This window comes from Triturus cristatus, chromosome 6 (genome assembly GCF_964204655.1).
Source record: "Triturus cristatus chromosome 6, aTriCri1.1, whole genome shotgun sequence".
Taxonomy (NCBI): Eukaryota; Metazoa; Chordata; class Amphibia; order Caudata; family Salamandridae; genus Triturus; species Triturus cristatus.
Window position 1 is genome coordinate 577039061 of NC_140589.1, and position 21259 is coordinate 577060319.

Below are 21259 nucleotides of genomic sequence, written 5' to 3' on the forward strand. Positions count from 1 at the left end.
GGACACTTCTTAAATGGAGTCCTTTCCATCAGCCAGGACCGGAGCCCAGGTAGGCCCGAAGGCCTTCGTCGATGACCGGAATCGAAGACTTAGATTGTTGAGAGTCGCGTCGAGTGTTGGAGAACGCGATCGAGACAATACCGTCGAAGGGGGGAGGATTGCACGCCGAACAGGAAAACTGGAACAGTTCCGAACTGGAGCGCGAAGAACACATCCGAGCCCGATGGCGGAAAAAACAATCTGAGGATGGAGCCGAAGCCCATGCGCAATATGATCCAAAGGAGGAGTCACATACCTTGTGACTTCCAAAGACTTTCCAAGAGAAAAACAACTGCAACATCCGGGCCCAACACCAGATGGCGATCTATGCACAGTGTGTAATCTGCAGCTCATATTCCTCGAACAAATATAATCCTAATCGCACTGTAATGTTATAATGGTGGATCTGTTCATCTTTTTCACCATTCTTCTAATGCTGGTTGCAATGCTTTGTTTCATCCTACTAATAATTGCAGCCCACACTTTTTACACAAGAATACAATTGTTTCAATAAATGTTTGACAAGCCAATTTGTATCATTCTTGTGTCTCCCTTGGGAGTACCTGAGTAACAACAAAAGGGTAGAACTGTTTCTACAATTTCCTTGGAGAATTAGAGTGGTCATGTTCTGAGGTTGCACATAACATCTGGTACCCAGCAAGGTTAGGGGATCAGATGGCGCACTGTGAGCTGGCTAGGAATTGGGCCAACATAGTCTGATGTTGTGTGTGGACTCTGACGGTTATGTTGTCTGGATACACAGTCCTAATTGATTTGTAGGAACCACATGACATGGCCCCACCAACATTCTAGGGCAGTTACTTATTTAATGGGTCTACTGAGTAGAGTAGGTCTTATGTGTGCCCAAGACCCCTATTCACCTAATACAGCGACATCTGTGTTAGGGATTAATTCTCCTCCGCTAAATAGGAAACCATATTTCTGTAGTTTATTCAAGCTTGAACCTTTAAAAGGATCACCTCACTATAGTTTTTCCTTTCTTAGAATTCGATTCATTAAATATGGTTTAAGTAGCAGTTATTCCTATTACTTGTAAATGTTACACCAACAAGGGCTCTCTCTTACAGGGCAAGATGTTACCTTTGTGGTTGAGGCCCACCTTAGTGTCCAAAAAGAGGTATTCTATTCATGGGCCCCTTTTTTCTGCAATCGATGTCAACACAAATGCTGAAGCAGCAATACCAGGCTAATACAGAACACCTATGAAGATTTAGAAATACCATTAACATTTCAGGAACATGTTCCAAGGCGCCCTACCACGTGAACTAAATGCAATACACAATGCTGCCACTAAGGCCAGCGTTCCTAATGTGAAAGCCTTATATTCTAGATGATTACAGTCGGAAATCTCTTTAACAGCTACTGAGGTTAACTATGTCTTTGATCCCACTTTACAAACATAAGAATGTCTCCAATTTGAACAAGAATACACTGTACCCAGTGACATTTTGCCTCTAAACCAGTATGACTGCATTGTATATATGGATTGTTCAATGAAGCCCACTGTTGGAACTAAACAGCTATACTCAGCAACCTGTACCGCAGTGCACAGGGTCATGAGGAATGGAGAATCCCATAAACAGTCTCTAGGGGATTGTACTACCCAGCTGGCTGAACTCAAAGCTTTAATTCTGGCAGGGAAATACTGATCCTAAATGTCCCATGCTCATGGTGCACAATTTGTAGTACTGTGTCCAGTCTTTTAATTAGCACTTACATTATTGGCATTTGAATGGATTCAGAGATTCACAAGGGAACTCTCTCAAGCATAAATTGCTTTAGGGAAAGGTGGAACATCTTAAAGAATGTTTACCACAGGCCCATGTTATTCATACACTGAGTCACCAACATGTTAGAATACACTTTAAAGGGAATTCACTGGCTGATGAAGCTGCAAAACCAGCAGTTCAGACTGCTGTAGTAGCGGTCATTACTCGTTCACACGAGAGCTAATGGTGACATAATGGTAGCGGTCAATGCTTTATGAACTGGCACATAATTACCCAAAACATTTCCAGAAAAATGCTCCTACCTATTGAATGCCCAAAGCATACCGTGTGTTCGCATTTCAGGAGTGGAGGATCCAGCGATACTAAATCAAGACCACAGGCTAGAATTATTCTCATGAGGGGTTAGCTTCTGCCCATGCTATTGTGGCACATACTGTTTCCATACTACAGAAACTCTAATGGTGGCATGGTCTCTACAAACAGAGAAAACAGTATGTCCTTAGCTGTGATATTGGTTAGCAAATTAAAAGTTCCAATATAGCTCGCCCACGGCAGACATCTCTCTGGCAGTCACCACTGGCATGTGTCTATCTCGACCACTGTGGACGTCTAAATTTGGCTGGTTCATTTCCATTTATTTTAGTGGCAGTGGATTCATTTTATAGATTTCTATGGGTGGGACCACAGTGATCGGCTGATGCTCGAACTGTTCTAAAAGATTTGTAAATCTTCATAAGGACATAAGTAGTAGCTGCATTACAATCGGAGCAGGGACCAGCGTTTGCTTCTAGGGCTTACTGGGATACCAAGGGAACCCTGGGTGTGACTGTGCATTATTCCTCCCTCTATCACCCTGAGGGAAATTCAATAGTGAAACAGTCTTTAAGAGCTATATTATTAGGTTCAGGTAGTAGTTAGGTCAATCACTTGTATGGAGTCCAGAGATCTTTAAATCATCTTCCTAGAAGATCTATGGGTGGCTGTACCTCCTTCGAGATCCCGCTCAGAGACCAGATGTACGTTCCAGAACTTGATAATCCTGGCAGAGTGGCTGCAGATACACCTTTTAATATCCATGACCGTTTCGCTGGCTTAAAGGAACTACAAGACTTTCAAGATAAGAGCTCAAATGAAACTACTAAACGTTCTGTCACTGAAGAAGTGAAGGAGCAATCAGCTACTCCTGTCTGGATTCCTAAAACTGGGGAACTGGTATGAGAGAAGATATCATAGTTACCAAAGCCATAATGTGGCCAGTCCTACACAGTAGGTGAGAGGGCTCCTGGGGAGTTACCTGTCTTATCTAACTACCGTACAGGAATACCTTAACAAGTGTTAAATGATATAGAAATTGCTACTCCCCGGAGAGGGATGTTTGATGTTGAAGTTCTACTACTTCTTGTTACTACTGCTTACACCATAAACACACCATATGTGAATTAACAGTCTACGACTGCCATTCCTAACAACAAAGTTGTTTATTATCAACCACCTTTGGAAATACAAACTAGTTCTACTTTACACCATGAGGTCTCTGTTTTTGCACAAACTGCCTTTGGCTACTTTACCAGCACTGATGACTTTTCCTAGGATTTGTCACACACTTGATTGCATGGGATTTGTGCATTCCTTTTCTGGCTAAAACAGACTTCTTTGTTTCCACCATGGTGCTACGTATGGATTAACAATGAGTAATACCTTGGTGCACTCAGATTTTCACACTTTTTTTTGTCCACTTTTGTCCTGCATGCAAGTCTAGTCCTACTGTGGTTAGGCGAATCAGAGATCAATTCATGATAAGTGTTGCTTATACAAAGTCAGACAGGAAATTTGGTTAAAGGATGATCCTGCTCTCAATGAAGTGATCATCATTGCTAAACGCATCAAGAACTCAATTCCTTGTGTGAAATAACTCCAGAAAAGAAAAACTCCTTGTCAACAAAATCAACACCAAGCAAGAAGACAAGGGTAATTTCCCATCTTTATGTTTGAAATTCAATGGTGCGTATTATCAGCGTGAAGGGCCATAAGCCTCCTGCAATGGGAGTAGTCTACAAATTGTATAACACACAAGGTCATCTGCCCAAAGACTGTGGTTATGTTAAAATAAAAAACAGAGTCCGTTAGGTAATTACCCAGCCTTTCAATATATTAGAGGATTGTATCTTGACTATTTCATACAATGGAGACAAAAGAAGTCATCCTAAGGATATCAAATGAAGTTTTTGACAAAGAATTCTAAGGGAAAGTAAAATTAGTGTTCCCCGATGTGATGCCTGGGGGATTCTGGGGTAAACTTATTGAACTAAGGGAATATTTAAATGCTGAGAACAATGTCATAGAGAAAGTACATGATCCAGTAAAGAGTGACATTCGTCCTTATCAGGTGGATCTTGGTATTTTATTAAATCCTAATGCCAATGTCCCTGTCAGGATAAGAGATGACTACATCAAGGAAGCACAGGACTTGATGGTGAAATGAAAAAATTATTATGTGATTAAATCCCTTGTGGGAGTAGAGTTTGTCACTGAGTTCCCGGACGCATTTTCTGAAAAACAGGTCTCGCAAGGGATATGTTATTCCAATAGGATTAATAGAAAGTTCTAAACTGGTGGTTAGGAAAGGGAAAAAATGTACCTGTTGCAATGAGAAAAGCTGTGAAAGGTGAATTGAAGAGGTTCTGTCATGAGGAAATAATCGAGCATGTCGAGGGTGGTGAGTGGTGGCCCAGATCGAGGTAATTCACAAACAGTCATGCGAGATTCGATTATGTGTAGATTTGAGAGCGCTCAACATGGGTGCTTTAGATCATCCCTCACTTCCAAACATTTTAGAGATGATCACGATGGTGCACAGAGCAAACCCGTTAACAAATTAGATCTTTCAATGACATGTCAACAAATCAGATTATAGCAGGATTCAAGAGAGCTCACCACGTTTATTACACCTTTTGGCACCTACAGATTTATAAGGATGTCATTTGGCTTAGAATCAGCCGCAGATGTATTTCCGTGAATGATTTAGGAAAATTGAAGGAGTAAAATGGTTCTAAGATTACATTTTGGTTTTTGGAGAAACCAGAAATGCACAAGAACATTCCTGAGAAGTGTTGCATACATGGGTTGGCACTCAAGCTAAGCAAATGCAAGTTAAGAAATTGAGTATCTAGGACACTGCGTATCAATGAGGAGAAATCAATCCAAAGAAAGATTAAGCATCACATACTGTGCTTTTAAGAAGCCCATCTAAGAAGGAGGTAATGTCCTTTTTAGGTTAGAATTCCAAATGTATAGCCAATTTGAGGAACGTGAGAACACATTTTCAGAAGTGAACAAAGAGCTGAGAAAGGCAGAGGAATTTCATTTAGATCTAAAAAATGAATGCTATGTCCTGACATGCTAGTGCAGATGATTTGGGTGCAGTTTTGATGCAGGATGATGGGGACAATGACAAAATCATAATGCATATCTCAAGGGCTGTGCATGCAGCAGAGACAAAACTACTCAGCAACTGAAAAGGAGGGTTTTGAGTATATATTCCACGGTCAAAAAGTTGAGGAACTTTGAGTGGGGGAGAGACTGTTTACAGTCTGTATTGACCATAACCCTCTGATACAATTGCTAACCAAGAAATGCATTGATGGTGTGTCTACAGGCATTTTGTGGACAGTAGGATTAGAAGACTATGTTGTAAAGTTCAATATACGCCATGTCCCAAGAACACTTGCCTGACTGTCTAGTAAGACTAGGTTCTGATGAATTAGAAGGAGAAGAATATGATCAAGAAAGTGAAATTAAGATTTGCAGTGTCACTGAAGAGGTGTTTGTCGGTCAGGAATAGTTGGAGGCTGTACGTAGGGATCAAGTGTTGAAAACAGTGGGAGGAGCCGTATGTGGTCATTGGATACAGGACAAGAAATTACCAGAATGGAAGTTTTTTTGAAAATTAAACCTCAGTTGTCTATGGATAATTAGAGTGTATTCAGAGAACTACACTAGTCGTGCCGGAGTAACTCAGAGCCAGAATTATCATGTTGGGTAATGAGGGTCATCAAGAGATAATCAAAAATAAGACCAGGATCAGGGAAGAATATTAGTGGCTTGGAATGAATGTTCAAGTCAAGAGATCTATGAGAGATGTGGGAAGATTTTGCATTAGATACTGTTGGTCCATTGCGTGGAGAGAGATCTTGTAATTATCGGTTGGTTTTGGTGGACCAATATTTCAAGGTGAGCTGTGATAGGTATAGTGAACAGTGCAGAAACTAAAACGGTTATCGACTTTCTTAGCACTATATTTTGTCATGAAGGAATTCCTGATTCCATTCTTATGGAAAGTGGTCCTTAACTGGTGTCAAGGGAAATGGAAGACTGTTTAGCTATCAAAGGTATTAGGCACAAAACGTGCTTTATTTAATATTGAATGGAATGGTACAGTGGAAATATCCAATTGTGCCATTAAAGAATGCATACAACTTGAAAGCTCTGTGGAAGAAATGCGAAAGGTGGACTGGTGACATTTTTTATTTGCATATAGGTTTACTCCACACTCCATATCAATGAAGGCACAATTCTAATTGTTAAGAAGAAGGAAAGTGCCCCTTTTTCATGGGTGGCCTCCACTTTTGCCTGATGTTGATGCTCTTTGAGTAAGTGTGCCCTGGTTTCCTGCTAACCAGGTATCAAGGGCCTATATTCTTTTCCTCAAACTGTACTTTTGTACCCCCAAATTGGTAACTCTCTGGCCACATGTAAGTCCCTTATAAAAGGTATCATAGTTACCAAAGCCCTGTGGCTGCAGCACAAATTGTGCCACCCTTAGAGGTACTGTACCTTAACGCACACACTGCCATTTAAGGCTGCATGTTTTTGCGTAGAGAAAAGTGAAGAGTCGACTTGGCACACACCACTGTGTGCCATGCCTACAACCCACTGCCATGGTATAGATAAGACACCCCTCTAGATGGGTACAAAATACCACTGATGAGGGTCCAGTTGCATGACCACTGTACCCCTACAGTGTCTAAGTCCAGTCTTAGACATTGTAAGTGCAGTAAAGCCATAAAGAGTATAGTGCCTGGGAATTTGTTATTACGAAATCCACCGCACCATAATGGCTTTACTGAGGTCTGTGAAGTTTGATATCAAACTTCTCAGCACATTAAACCCACACTGATACCAGATACTTGGGCTCTGACCACACCAAATCAGACACTTCTCGACCTGTAACTGAACTCTGTCAGAAGAACTGCAGTGCTGCATTCAGGACTCTGCTGGACTGCTGATCTGGAAGACCTGCTTTTCTGTTATGCTGCCCTGCTGCCTGCTGCTCTATGACCCTACTGAGGAAGAGATGGGCTCTGCCTTGCAACCAAAGGGATCTCCAAGGGCTTGTTGGTTTGGTTCCTGTTGCTTGAGACTCAGGGCTATCAAAGTCTCTACACCTGCTCCTGATTCACTGGAAGTAGACCCAGATATCTGCACCAGAAAAATCAATGCATCTCCAGTCTATGTGTAGAAGAACCAACGCATTGACCCTAATGCAGGAGTAGGTTTGGCACATCGCTCTCAGAACCAACGCAATGCCTCGAGAGCCCGAAGCATCGGAACCGCACATCGCCACAGTTGCAGTGTGAAGAGATTGGTGCACCCCCTTGGCTATGTGGAGGAACCCGGCTCATCGCACTTTGAAGCCAAAGCAGCTTGGGGATTCGTATTCTGAACTGACGCATCACCATCACTGCATGGAGAAGATTGACGCATCACCTTAGCTGTGTGCTCGACATCGACCTATTGCTTGGCTGCACCCCGCATCTCGTGGTTGCGATCATGATAAACGTATTCTGTACATGACAATTTTCAGTGCAAAGTTCAATTTTCACATTTCCTTCTAGAAGTGCTGGCTTTAACTAGTCCCTTAAAATTTAAATCCGTGACAAGAGGCAATCTGTAGCTTTTCTGAATAAATTCCAAATCTCCATTGTTTAATGTGCTCTTCATAAAATGATTCTGCAAAGCCTACATAGTCTACAAGGATCCATTGCTTAACAGGCATGCCATTATTTGCAGATTGTGCTAATGCTGCATCATTGAAATAACTATTGCGGTATCCCCTACAGGTTGTTTTAGTTCACAGAATTGCGATTTAAGTTACAAGTTTTGCCTTTTGTAGGCAGAGTCTGTTTCAGCTGCTGAATTTGCTTTTCGGATGAAGAGAAGTAGTGCACACTTTTTAGCTTTCCTTAATGACAGCTTGTCACAAGACTTAGTACTTTGCTTTCTGAGTTTCTAAAGCCTTTCCTAGTAGAGTGCAACGCACATCCAGTGGAAAGGGCATGAGCCTCTGGATGAGTAGGTTAAGTCTACAAGCGTACTTTCTAGAAGTGCTGAATGGGGGGCTGGAAAGGGAGGGGCAGTCTGTCTCTTCACCATCAGTCTTAAGATTCAAACTGAAAGTTCATACTCATGGGATTGTTTTTTTATCTCATGCTGCTTTCCTCATGTCTCATGTTCTGGGGAATCACAATACTTAGTTGAATGTCCCAGAACATTGGACGTAAACAGGGAGTGCTCAGTGATCATTAGTGTTGTCTGTTAGCGGTGATCGTGTCTGTGTCACTAATAAGCCAAAGCATTCTTCATAGATCCAATATTGCTTGCTTGGGCTGCAGTCAAGTTTTCTCTATTTTGTCTGTGTCTCACATTCTGTACCTTAATAGAAAAAATAACAGCTTGGTATTTTATGGAAGAATAGCATAAAAGAAGTAGAACTATAAACCTTGAGAGTGATAGGACAAAGAGGAAAAAACAAATCACTATATCACGTTATCTGGCACATAGACTAACAAGATGTGGTCACTTCTATAAAATGAAGTCTATTTCAAGCTTAACAGAAAAACATTGACATTTTGGAAAGGTCATGCAATAGTCTTCAAAACAGTAAACGTCTTTGTTAGCTTGGTATGATTGCAGAAATAGCCGTACCTTGAGGCCAACTTCTTGCACTGATAATCTGTAAGCAGGTAAACGTCTCCTCTTTCACTGACACAAACTGTAGCACCATCACTTGCAGCAACCAGCGAGATAGAGATGTCCTTATGATGAAGGGCAGAGACTTGGCGAGGACCGGTAACACATTTCTCCCCATTTGGATCCAGCAAGTATCCTTTAAATAACAATTATGACATTCTTATCTAACACGCTTTTTTGTGGGATTTATAATAATACCTCCTGTGTCTGTGTAGATGCCTTAAGTGCAGAAAAAGTACACTTTACAGTCATGGTAACTTGAAACACAGTTGTTGTGGATTTTATCATAGTGAGAGGGAAGTATGAAGCTTTTCAAAGGTTGATAAATGATATCAGACTTTTTCTCCCGCACAAACCATGCAGACCACCAAAAAGTGGAAAGAAGATCCCATACCTACGGGTAATCACCAACTGTCGCTAACGTGAAGAAAAGTTTCAATTCTTTTAAGGACAGTAAGGCGACAAATATTCCCTTCCTGTAACACTTTTGTATTTTTTCTTCCTGTAATACTTTTGCATTTCCATTTACTCACCCTAGAGGCATATCTGATACTCCATGGGGATAGGTATATTTTGCATATTCTATTCTCACAATATTTAATGAACGGTTATTGAGATGTGCTTAAGTACTGAGCAATGCGCTAATTGTTTAAAGGCTTAGGGTAAATTGCAAACTCATTTTATTTATTAGTAGCTTATTAGAAGCAAGAATTTTTTTATCACAAGCGCATGGCATAGCACTTCACACGAAGAAAGAGGAATTGCCTTTTCTTGAGGAGGTCTATAGAAGAGATAGAACAAGGCCATTTGTAGATTGATTTATTGGATTTTAAAAGACTCATGGGAAATGTAGTCTTTGCTGTTGGTTGTTATTATTGATATGTTGGACTGCTGAGCCAAAAATAAAAAGAGAAATGCATAATACTAGCCTCCGTGACCTTAACAGGACTGAAACGACGCCAAGGATGCCAGGTTTAACACTGGCCAAATCTCAGGGCTAGACCACTACCAAAACAATACCTACGTACCATTAGAGTGCTACAAATGTAACCTTTCGGCCTATTCTAGGTGACCAAAAGTTGTAAGAACGAGCTGAGCATTCTGGTATTATTTTTTTAATGTTATATTGAATTGTCAAACACTTTGTTTGTATCTTTATTCAAAAATAGACTGACAGAGGCACCATGCTGTGGACTGTAACAAATTTGCGCAGGTGTGACAAATAAGTGTCAGTGCTGAGCACCATCAAACACCGGCACAAATTAAACACTGATGGCAGAGTATTCACAAATTTGCCACTTGTGGAGGATACCCCACAGCTCAAACGGAGACCCGAAACTGTTTAACATTTAAATGGAACAGATGAGAATTTTGATGGAGGCACCAGACTTCAGTTCAAATATACATAAAAATCTCCAACTTGGTCAACATTTTCACATTAAAATCCTATCTACTAAAACTTCAAATGTGGATATCTGCCAACTTTCTAAATACTAAATCTAAAAAAAAAGAACTCAGTCTTATCACACAAACCCCTCTCTGAAAGCTCTACTCAGCTTCTCCACTTGCTTCTGGTTCTAAGACTTTAGATTGTGTACCGCTGCTGCTAAAAGACTTCCAACTATTGGCCAACTAAAGTTTAAACTTCCCTGGGTAACCTACAAAGCTCTCACAATTCAACAACTTACTGCTCTCTGCAACTCCTTACTAGCAGCATCAGTGTTCCCAGGAGCAAACCTGCACTAATACTGGAATTACAAAGTTTAATTCCCCCACTGCTGCTTCGAAATCCTTCTCTAGATCCTCTTCTTCACTTTGAAAATCTTCAACCAACTGAAATAAGGCTGCAGGAAAACCAACTCCAAGTTCCACAGAAAGAAAACCATTATTTTTCTGCATCTACCTGCATTTATAATATCTTCCCTCACACTTTTCTCTACTTCACTTTATATTAAGGATACTCAGGATTTTCACTTAATCGATGTATATAGGGATTTCTCAATTTGCATACCTTAATACAACAGTGTTATCTTCTCTCAGTTTTATTCACTAAACCCTTATCTACACTGTTGACTTATATCTTATGTTTTATAGTGAACATAAATCATTTTAAGCGTATATGAAAAACATTAAATAATAAAATATATTACAATGAAACACACTGGCCATTTCTGAATAATACTCAATACATGTTTTCAACATATGTTTATGTTATGTTTACTTCTTAACTTAGACACTTATAACCCCAATGTCTTCTAGGACTTGGTTCATACCAAAGACCCAATCCTCTCTGAAACTATTTAATTTCAATAGATTATGCCCTTCCAGATATTTTGCTCTTACACCTGGGCACAATACTTTTGATATGTTCTTAATAATTGACAGAGATCAAATAGCAAACAAGGCAATTTTCTAGTGCCTACCTAGCTGGCCACCATTCAATCCCATTGTATATATGGCTTCCTTAGTCCAAAGTACAGTGTGAAACCTTCCAGCAGCAACTCCAACCACTGATCTCCCTTTTAGATTTTTAGCAATAACCTAAGGGGAAAAGACACTTTTATCACATAAATGAACAAACATTATAATAAATAGGATTTAATTTTAATTTTTACACTATAGGGTAACAGTGAATTAATGCAGTTTCCAGATACTTTGTTCCATTCCACAAAAGACCTGCCTAGAGTAAAATATGTTGTGTAATTCTAGTTCAGACCAGCAAGGAGATGGTACTGCCCCAGCTAGGTGAATTGCTTTACTTTTTTCCCCTCCACCAGCTTAGAAATAATGGCAGCATGGAGCTTGGCAGTTGAAGCTCTTTCTCAAAGCTTTCTGGTCCCTTATTATCCAAGAAAGAACACCAGACATACGTCTTAAAACTATGGGGCCATAACACAGGGAACAGAATAGGTTTTCAGATGCTTTGTATCTAGACTATGAAGGTGACTATGGACTATGACTATCTTGGATTACTGCTACTGAGCAAGTGTTTTGTCCCAAATCTTTCCACTCACTTGAAGAGAAGGTCTGACAGTGCTCAGACATGTCACCATTAGCATTTAGGGACCCTATTTTATCATTGAGCCTGCAGTCTTTTAGATCTCTTAAAATGTAGTACTCTGGTGTTGAAAAAACTTAGAGATTGTGATGTGGATGTCTAAATGTCCGGAATACATTCACTGGGGACCAACTCCTGAATATTATATATACTGATACAGGCGTGTCTGAACAGGTGGCATGATTGTGCTAAACATCTTCAATTGTTGTCCAGGCACAGATGATTTACAGCTGGTTGCTTCTGCATAGAAGTTTTTGTCTATTACTCTTTGAACGATTCAAGGAAGCGCCAATGTTGAATAGCTGAACTTTTCTAAAAATATCGGTAAAAGTGTGAAATGTATGTAAAGAGATTACTTATATGGAATGTAATCTTGACTTTAAATTGAGACACAATGTGATGTGAAAGGCTAAAACTATCAGAATACCGTGGGTCCGTTTGGCAAAGCAATGGGATAGACTGCATTTCAGGTAGCATGGCCCTATGTTAAACTGACAAACTCCTAGCTATTAAATCACATGAGGAGTTGAGAAAAGCTGGTGAGCCGGAAGGTGCTGCACAGCCTTTGTGGAATTTACTCAGAGGAGCCTAAGTGCTGAAAGGGCTGAAGAAAAACTTGAGAGCTGCTGAAGCACACCCGGAAAGGGGCTCGGTTCAGTGCTGAGGAAACCTCCAAGTTGCTAGGTAGGTTTCACAATCTATCGACTTTCAGGCTAAGCCTATTAATTAAACCTGCATTAAACCATAAAAGGTACCTGCTCCAGGTCATAGATTTCAGCACAGCAGTTCATCCAGGATCAATTCTGTCTTAAACAGATCTTCTTCAGGAGTAGACATACTGAACCAAACCCCTTTAGCAGTGTTCCAGAGCATCTCTCTAGGCACAAGATCTTATTAAGCCCCCTTAGCTGTCAGGCTTCTCAGAGCAAGTTCCACCTAAGCAGGACAACCCCTTAAAACAGGGAGGATCTCAGAACTCTCGCTTTAAAACCAGACCTCTCACAGGAAAGCTCTTCTCATTTGAGAGTTCTAAATATTACAGGGGTCCTGAGGCAGGAAATTAATGTGAGCAGTTCTGAAGGCAAGTATAGGAGACCCCACACTCCAATATGCTGAGAATTCATCTTCTGCCAGTAAATTGGTACTTCTTTTGTGCTTCAACTTCAAGAAGGTTCTGCCCTTACAATAGTTCAAGCAGACTGTTTTACGGGAAATATGTTTACTACTGGCAGTAATCCCCAAGGCGTTCAATAAAACTCCCTTTCTTACTACTCCTATACCACTTGCCCATGTAAAACTTGGCTTTGACCTCCCACAGGAAGTCAGCTCTAGTTGGTCAAGTAAGATACTTATAGATTCTATTAAGAAGAATGAGTGTCCCTGAAGAGGATAGTGGCAACTCCTCTCTTCCCCTATCAGCTTTTTAAGCACACATTTCTCATAAATGGCTTAAGGGATTTACATCAAATAACAAAAAGCATGCTTTCCTAGTAAAGGTCTAACTTGGTCAAAATTCATTTGATTCAGATCAGTCATTTTTTTAATCCATTCCCCAAATCTTCCAAGTGAACTATAATAGGAAATCAAAGTTTTGAACCCCTCCCCCTTTATTCTTGGCCCTGCATGACGGATCACCCCGAAACGTCTAGGAAGAAACTGACGCGGAGGTACCATTTTCTTTTAAAGTTTTGTCACACTGTACTAAAGTTATTAGCAAAAAAATGCTGACCTACCACTAACTACAGAACGGTGACGGAAGATATGGAATATGCTACTTACTAGTATGCATCTGTTCTTGGCATGTAGAGCTGCAGAGCCACACACTTAGGATAGTAGATCGCCATCTGGTGTTGGGCTCGGATGCTTGCAGGTTGTTGTTGTCTTCGGAAGAAGTCTTTGGTCACAAGATAGGGGACTCCTCCCTTGGACTACAGTGCGCATGGGCAACCACTCCATCCTCAGATTGTTTTTCACCATGATGGGAAATGATGGAGTTTGTAAAAAGAGAGAGAGATGTCCATGTGTAATGTCTAAGTAAGACTATGCTGGACCAGATACAGGTCCCGGGGAGGTGGGTGGGCGTGTGTGGCTCTGCAGCTCTACATGCCAAGAACAGATGCATACTGGTAAGTAGCATATTCCGTTCGAGGCATATGAGCTGCAGATCACACACTTAGGATAGACTATATAGCAGTGTCTCCCCTAGCGGTGGTCACCTGTATCAGTTGCAGCAGTTTGGAATAAAGTTTTAAGGACAGCCTGACCTACAGAAGCTTGTTATTTTGCCTGCACGTCAACACAGTAATGTTTAGTGAAGGTGTGTGTTGTAGACCATGTGGCTGCCTTACAAATATCTTCTAAGGGAATGTTTCCTAAGAATGACATGGAAGCCCCTATTTTGCGCGTGGAATGCGCTCTAGTGGGAACTGTTAGTGTGTGTTTAGCCTTGTGGTAGCATATTTGGATACATTTAACTATCCACCTGGCTATCCCGGATTTGGAAATGGGGTTACCTTTATGTGGTGGAGAGAAAGCAACAAACAATTGTTTGGTTTTGCGGAATGCGTTGGTTCTGTCAATGTAGTAAAGTAGGGCTCTTTTAACATCTAAGGTATGAAGAGCTCTTTCAGCTACCGAGTCCGGATTTGGGAAGAACACTGGTAGCTCTACTGATTGGTTAAGATGGAACGGAGATATGACTTTTGGCAGGAATTTCGGATTTGTTCAAAGAACCACTTTGTTGCGGTGTAATTGTAGGAATGGTTCTTATATGGTTAAAGCCTGGATCTCACTTACCCGTCTAAGGGATGTGATAGCAATAAGGAAAGCCACTTTCCATGTGAGGAACTGTAGTTCGCATTTATGCAGAGGTTCAAAAGGGGGTCCCATGAGCCTTGTAAGAAAAATGATTAGATTCCACACTGGAGAGGGTGGTAATCTGGGAGGAATAATCCTCTTAAGGCCTTCCATGAAGGATTTGATCGCAGGTACTCTAAATAGTGACAAGTGTTGACGATTTTGCAAGTAGGCTGCTAATGCAACTAGGTGGAGACGTATGGATGAGTACGCTAAATTACATCTTTGTAAGTGTAGTAAGTAGCAAATGATGTTCTGTATGGATGCATCCAGTGGGGGTATATCATTGTTATTGCAGTAAATAGCAAATCTTTTCCATTTTGCAGCGTAGCAGGCTCTAGTGGTAGGTCGTCTGGCCTCTTTTATAATATTCATACAGTCTGGTGGTAGGTTGAGGTAACCGAACTCTAGGACTTCAGGAGCCAGATCGCTAGGTTCAGTTGACCTGGATCTGGGTGTCTTATTTCTCCATGGTTCTGGGTTAGTAAGGACGGGGAGAGATGCAGTTTTTGGTGTGGAAGTAGGGAGAGTTCCAGCAGTGTTGTGAACCAGGGCTGGCGTGCCCATGTGGGGGCTACTAGGATCAGTTTGAGAGACTGTTGCCTGAGCTTGCGTACCACGAATGGAATGAGTGGGAGAGGCGGAAAAGAGTACGCAAATCTGCCTGACCAGTTCATCCATATCGCATTGCCCTTGGACTGTGGGTGGGGAAACCTGGCGGCGAAGGTTGGGCATTTTGCGTTTTCGTGTGTGGCGAACAGATCTATGTCTGGTTGGCCCCATTTTTGAAAGAAGGGGAGTAAGACTTGTGGATGTAATTCCCATTCGTGCATCTGTTGGTCTGTCGACTTAACAAGTCGGCAATCTGATTGTGAACCCCTGGAAGGTGTTCTGCAAGCAGGTATATGTTCTGGGGAATGGCCCATCTCCAAATGTTCTGTGCTAGCTGGGACAGCTGGAGAGAATGTGTGCCTCCTTGTTTCTGTATATAATACATGGCTGTCATGTTGTCCGTCCGGATGAGGACAGTTTTATTTTGGAGATGTATTTGGAATGATTTCAGTGCTAGGAATACTGCCACTAGTTCCAGGTAATTGATATGGAGCAGTTTTTGTTGAGTGGTCCATTTGCCCTGAGTGATGTGTCCTAGGAGATGGGCTCCCCACCCCGTGAGTGATGCGTCCGTTGTTTGCACTATTTGTGGAAGAGGCTCGAGGAACGCCCGCCCTTTGGACAGGTTTATTGTGCTCCACCATTTCAGAGAGCGATGTGAGCGGCTGTCCACCAACACCAGATCTGTTAGTTGTCCGTGAGCCTGATTCCACTGACGTGCTAGACACTCTTGCAAGGGACACATTTGAAGTCTTGCATAAGGCACAATGAAGATGCATGACGCCATCATGCCTATCAGTTGCATGAACACTCTTGCTGGAAGAGAGTGATGGGTTTGAAATTTTACGATGAGAACTTGTATATTGGCTATCTGGCTAGGCTGGGATATGCTAGGGGTTTGGAGGTATTTAGGGTGGCTCCCAGATATTGATGTATGTGGGAGGGTTGGAGATGAGATTTGGGGTAGTTTATTGTGAACCCCAATTTGTGTAAGATTTGAATAGTTCGGTGAGTGTGTAGAACGCATTTGTTGAATGAGTTGGCTTTTATTAGCCAGTCGTCTAGATACGGGAAGACATGAATTTGTAGTCTTCTGAGATGCGCTGCTACTACTGCTAGACATTTAGTGAATACTCTGGGCGCAGTGGTTACCCCGAATGGAAGGACTGTAAACTGATAGTGTTGTCAGTCCACCACAAACCTTAGGTACTTCCTGTGAGCAGGATGTATGGGAATGTGGAAATAAGCGTCCTTGAGATCTAGTGTGGCAAGGAAATCGCCTTGTTGTAGTAGTAAGAGCACTTGTTGAAGAGTGATCATATGGAAATGATCTGAGTTGATGTACAGATTTAGGAGTTTGAGGTCGAGTATTGGTCTCCTTTTTGGGGATTAGGAAGTACAGTGAGTATACCCCTGTACCGTGATGTTGCAAGGGAACTGGGTCTATTGCGTGTTTTTGAAGCAATGAGAGAACTTCTTGTTTGAGGAGCGTAAGATGGTCTGCTGACATGGAACGCTGCTTGGGTGGTATGTGTGGAGGGGTAGTGGTGAGTTCCAGGCAGTAACCATACTGGATAATTTGTCTTACCCACTTGTCTGTTGTGATGGAGTTCCAGACAGGTAGGAACTGTTTGAGTCTTCCCCCGACTGGAGTGGAATGGTCTAGGGGGAGTGGAGGAAAGTCACTGTTTAGTGGCGGGGGAGGTATGAGTGTTGGTATTGCCTCGACCTCGACCCTTGCTGTTGTTTCCTCTAAAATATTCTCTACTAGGAGATGTTTCTGTAGAGGTTTTGAACATAGAGGTGTCTGCTCCGATATTCTTAGAGGCTCCTCTGTAGAAGGAGCGTCGAAAGGAGCCACGTGGTTGTGGAGACTGCAATGCTCCCATGGACTTAGCAGTCTCGGTGTCTTTCATTTTTTCGAGTGCAGTGTCAACTGCTGGCCCAAACAGCTGTTCTTGGTTAAAAGGTTGGCTAAGTATGGTACTTTGTACTTCTGGCTTAAAGCCTGAAATTCGTAGCCAGGCATGGCGTCTAAGGAGTACACTTGTGTTTAGTGCTCGAGAGGCGGTGTCTGCGGCGTCAAGTGCACATTTAATTGACGCATTTGAGATACGTTTTCCCTCTTGTATAAGGTCATTTGCCTGGGTCTTGTATTGGTCTGGCAAGTGTTGTAGCAGATTCTCCAACTGATCGTAGTGAGCCCTATCGTAGCGTGCTAATAGGGCTTGGGTGTTGGCAATACGCCAATGATTAGCAGCTTGTGCTGCTACCCGTTTGCCCGAGGCTTCTAATAGTTTGGATTCTTTGTCCGGGGGTGGTGTATCTCCCGTGGTTTGTGAGTTGGCGCGTTTCCTTGCGTTGGAAATGACCAAAGAATCCAGAGGGAGCTGCCCTTTGATGTAACAAGGATCTTCTGGGGCAGGTCTATATTTTTTCTCAATTCTTGGGTTAAGCACCCTGGCACGGATGGGGTCTTTCAATACTCCTGTGGCGTGTTTTATCACCCCTTTAAGCATAGGTAAAATTTGTACCGACTTCTGAGACTGTTCAAAGGGGAAGTCTTCCTCGGGTGCATCAGAGTGCATGGTGACGCCATGGTAAAGTGCTGCTCTGTTTACTGGTTGTCCAAACCCCAGGTGGTCATCTGGAGGTGATGGTTTGGAGGGATATGGTGTAGGGTCAGGTATATCTGGTAAAGGGTATGCCCAATCATCCAATGGTACGGTATCTGGATCCGTGAACGGATCATTAGTATTATAAGGATCACCTCCTCCCCCTAGGTCATCATCATCATCCTGTGGAGGTGGTGTATGTGATGGAGATGGTAGAGGTAAGGGTGGTGTAGGCAGAGGGGGTGGGTTAGAAGGTCGTATGAGAGAGGAAGGAGGAATAGGTGATGTTGCTGAGTCCTTCTTTTTTATAGGAACTGCGGCAGGTGTTGTGTCCAGTTTCCGTTTCTTACATGGCACTGCAGTGACATGTCCAGTCTTTGGATTAATATAGATCCTTTTTTGTTTTGGATCTGGATGGAAAAGTTCTTGTTCTTCAGGAACAGATTTTGGCGCCGATTTTTTCGGTTCCGATCGAGGTTTTGGTTGATCGGTAGAGTCTTTGGCTTTAGGAGGTGTATTATAGTCCTTAGCCGGTGGTTTCGGTGCCGATGAAGGTTTCGGTGCCGATGAAGGTTCCGGTGCCATAGTTGAGTCTTTCGGCTTGGGAACTTTCGGTGCCAGTTTATCTGTGGGCCTCGATGTTTTCGGTGCCGAAGGTGTCGGATCCGATTTCGGTGCCGAGGGGTCTTTTGTCTTGCACAATGACATGCGGCTTACTCGGGCCCGAGCCACCGGAAGGCTTATGTTTCTTTCCGAGCCGAGCACGGAGGCGGGGCTTCTGAAGGGTGTTTTCGGTCTTGACTGAGGCCAGCTGGCGAAGTCTTGACCAATGCCTTAGGTTTTGGAGGGGTTGGGGCAGGGGCAGTGGTTCTCACGCGTTGCCCCGGAGTAATGGGGTCGTCTGAGTCGTCTGCTTCTGAGATGATTTGAAGTTCCTCGGAATCCTCTTCCGGGACATCGGGACCCTCATCGAAGATGTTTACTGGTTCCGGAGCTGGTCTCTGTGCCATGATATGGCGTCGAGCTCTTCGATCCCGAATGGTCTTTTGGATCGAAATGCTGCGCAGGCTGGACAGCTGGACAGCTGGCTTTGTCGTGTTCCGGTGATAGGCACAGGTCGCAGACTTTGTGATGGTCACTGTGCGGAAATTTAGCTCCACAAAGGGGGCATTTTTTAAACGGCGTCCATTCCATGAGCCGTAGGCCTCACGGCGTGGATAGGCCCAGCAGCCCGCGTCGACGTCCAGAATCGAGCCTATGAATTCGATGTCGAGTGAAGGTGCTTCAATGTAGTTGTAGAAGTTTATTCGCTTCGAAAAGCTTGTATTTGAGATTTTCAACCGGAGTTGTAAAAGTTACATCCGGACCCAATGGCGGAAAAAAACAATCTGAGGAAGGAGTGGATGTCCATGCGCACTGTAGTCCAAGGGAGGAGTCACCTATCTCGTGACCAAAGACTTCTTCCGAAGACGACAACAACCTGCAAGCATCCAAGCCCAACACCAGAAGGCGATCTACTATCCCAAGTGTGTGATCTGCAGCTCATATGCCTCGAACATATATTTATATTACCTACTGGCTGTCTCCAGTAGATAGTTATAGCTATGCCCATGTTTACACAGATAAAGTGTGGTTTGACTAGCCTATATCTTTGGCACCGTTTGATGAATCTTCACGAACTTTGCCAGAAAAGTGTCAAGTTGGGTCCTGTTGCACATGAAAATTTCCAGGAGATCAGTAAAACGGGAGCTAAGGAAAAGGGGTGGGGTCAAAAAAGTGCTTTTCCCACATTAATTTCCATGGGGATTTGTAACACAACTACAGACCGGACTGCTGGACAGAATGACACCAAATTTGGCAGAAAGCTAGCACTTGGTCCAGAAAGAGTGCTTTTCGTTATTTAGTGTAAATCCTTTCAGCAGTTTGAGTTCTTTAAAGAAAAACAAATTTGGATATCTAGGGCGCGCAAATCCTCCAAGTATCCAACAGTCCCAGTGCTGATATCTGATTGGCTGCAAACATTTCAACCAGGAAGTGCTTGCAGCCATCTTGGGACTCTACTTCAGCCGAATTCCTGAAAAACATTAAAAAAAAAGAAAAAGGGGGCTGGGTTGAAATACCCTGACCCCCTTAGCTCTGGTCCTGGGGTTTCAGAGAGACCCCACCAGGGCAAAAAATTTGAATGCTAAGTAAAGAAAAGGAATGGACCATCATTTGTGGCTAATCCCATCTCTGGCCAGACACATGTAGGACATGGCCACTACCTGCCTATTATGTAGAAAAATTCCCATACATGGAAAAACTAATAGGGAGAGCATGTCGGTGGCCAGCGCCTCTCTGCGCCCCGTTTGTGGTGAGCTGTAGGACTCCAGCCATTCCTCTGCACTGTCCGGGGTGTTGAAGAAGTGAGTTTTACCATTTGCAATGACCCTCAGTTTCGCAGGAAACAACAGAGTATTTAAGATCGCATTGTCGCAAGCGCCTCTTCACTATTAGATAGGAGTGCCTCTGTTTCTGGACTTGGAACGTGTAGTCCGGACAGATCATGACTTTATGATTGTCCACTTGTATGTTCTGCAGCTTTCGAGTCTCTTGGAGAATGGCATCTCTGTCTCTGTAGTTTAACAAGCGGATTAAAAGCGGCCTCGGGTTCGAGCCAGGGGGTGGGGGCCTGGCAGGCACCCTGTGTGCTCTTTCAACAACAAATTGTGGAGCTAGGGCCTCCCCTGGCAGCAGCGATCGGATCCAGTCTTCTGCGTAGTTTATTGCATTCCTTCCTTCCACTCCCTCCGGTAGGCCCACAACACGTACATTGCTGCGGCGGGCCCTGCCTTTGGCATCCTCAGCCCTGTCTTCCAGGAATTCCACTCGATTTAATGAATCGCAAATGTTCTTCTCAGCCGTGGACACTCGCGGTGAAACCTCCTCAATGTCCCCTTCAGTGGCAGCAGTACGGTCTGCGAGTTTCCGATGGTCTGCGTGCAGCAGCTTAAGATCAAGTATCATTTTATCTATTTTGCCTTTTAAGGAAGTGCGGATTTGATTCATCGTCTCTCCAAGTTTCTCAACTGCCGCCAACACCGCATCAAGTTTATGCGCCATGGGGTCCACGGTCTATGCCCCCGCCATCTTGTCTGTGTGTGCCAGAGTCTGCGGGTGAGGGGCTGCCGCACCCCCGGTGCCGACCTTCGTTTGGCCCCCTCATGACATGGAGTGTCGATCAGCGATCATTGGGCGCCACTGGAGCAGTCCTCGGAGTTCACATTCACCATCCACAGCGAGCAAATCTAGAGATTGAC

General features: G+C 43.1%; 1 protein-coding gene across 4 annotated transcripts in view; it reads right to left on the reverse strand.

Moving 5' to 3' along the window:
- IBTK (inhibitor of Bruton tyrosine kinase) overlaps positions 1-21259 on the reverse strand; it is a 700505-nt gene that overhangs the window by 528002 nt on the left and 151244 nt on the right. For all 4 annotated transcript variants that reach the window (XM_085611015.1, XM_085611017.1, XM_085611016.1 and 1 more), the window contains 2 exons: positions 11243-11360; positions 8775-8955 (listed from right to left, as the gene is read on the reverse strand). In XM_085611015.1, the coding sequence (XP_085467141.1) occupies positions 8775-8955; positions 11243-11360 (299 nt within the window). The remainder of the gene's footprint in view (positions 1-8774; positions 8956-11242; positions 11361-21259) is intronic.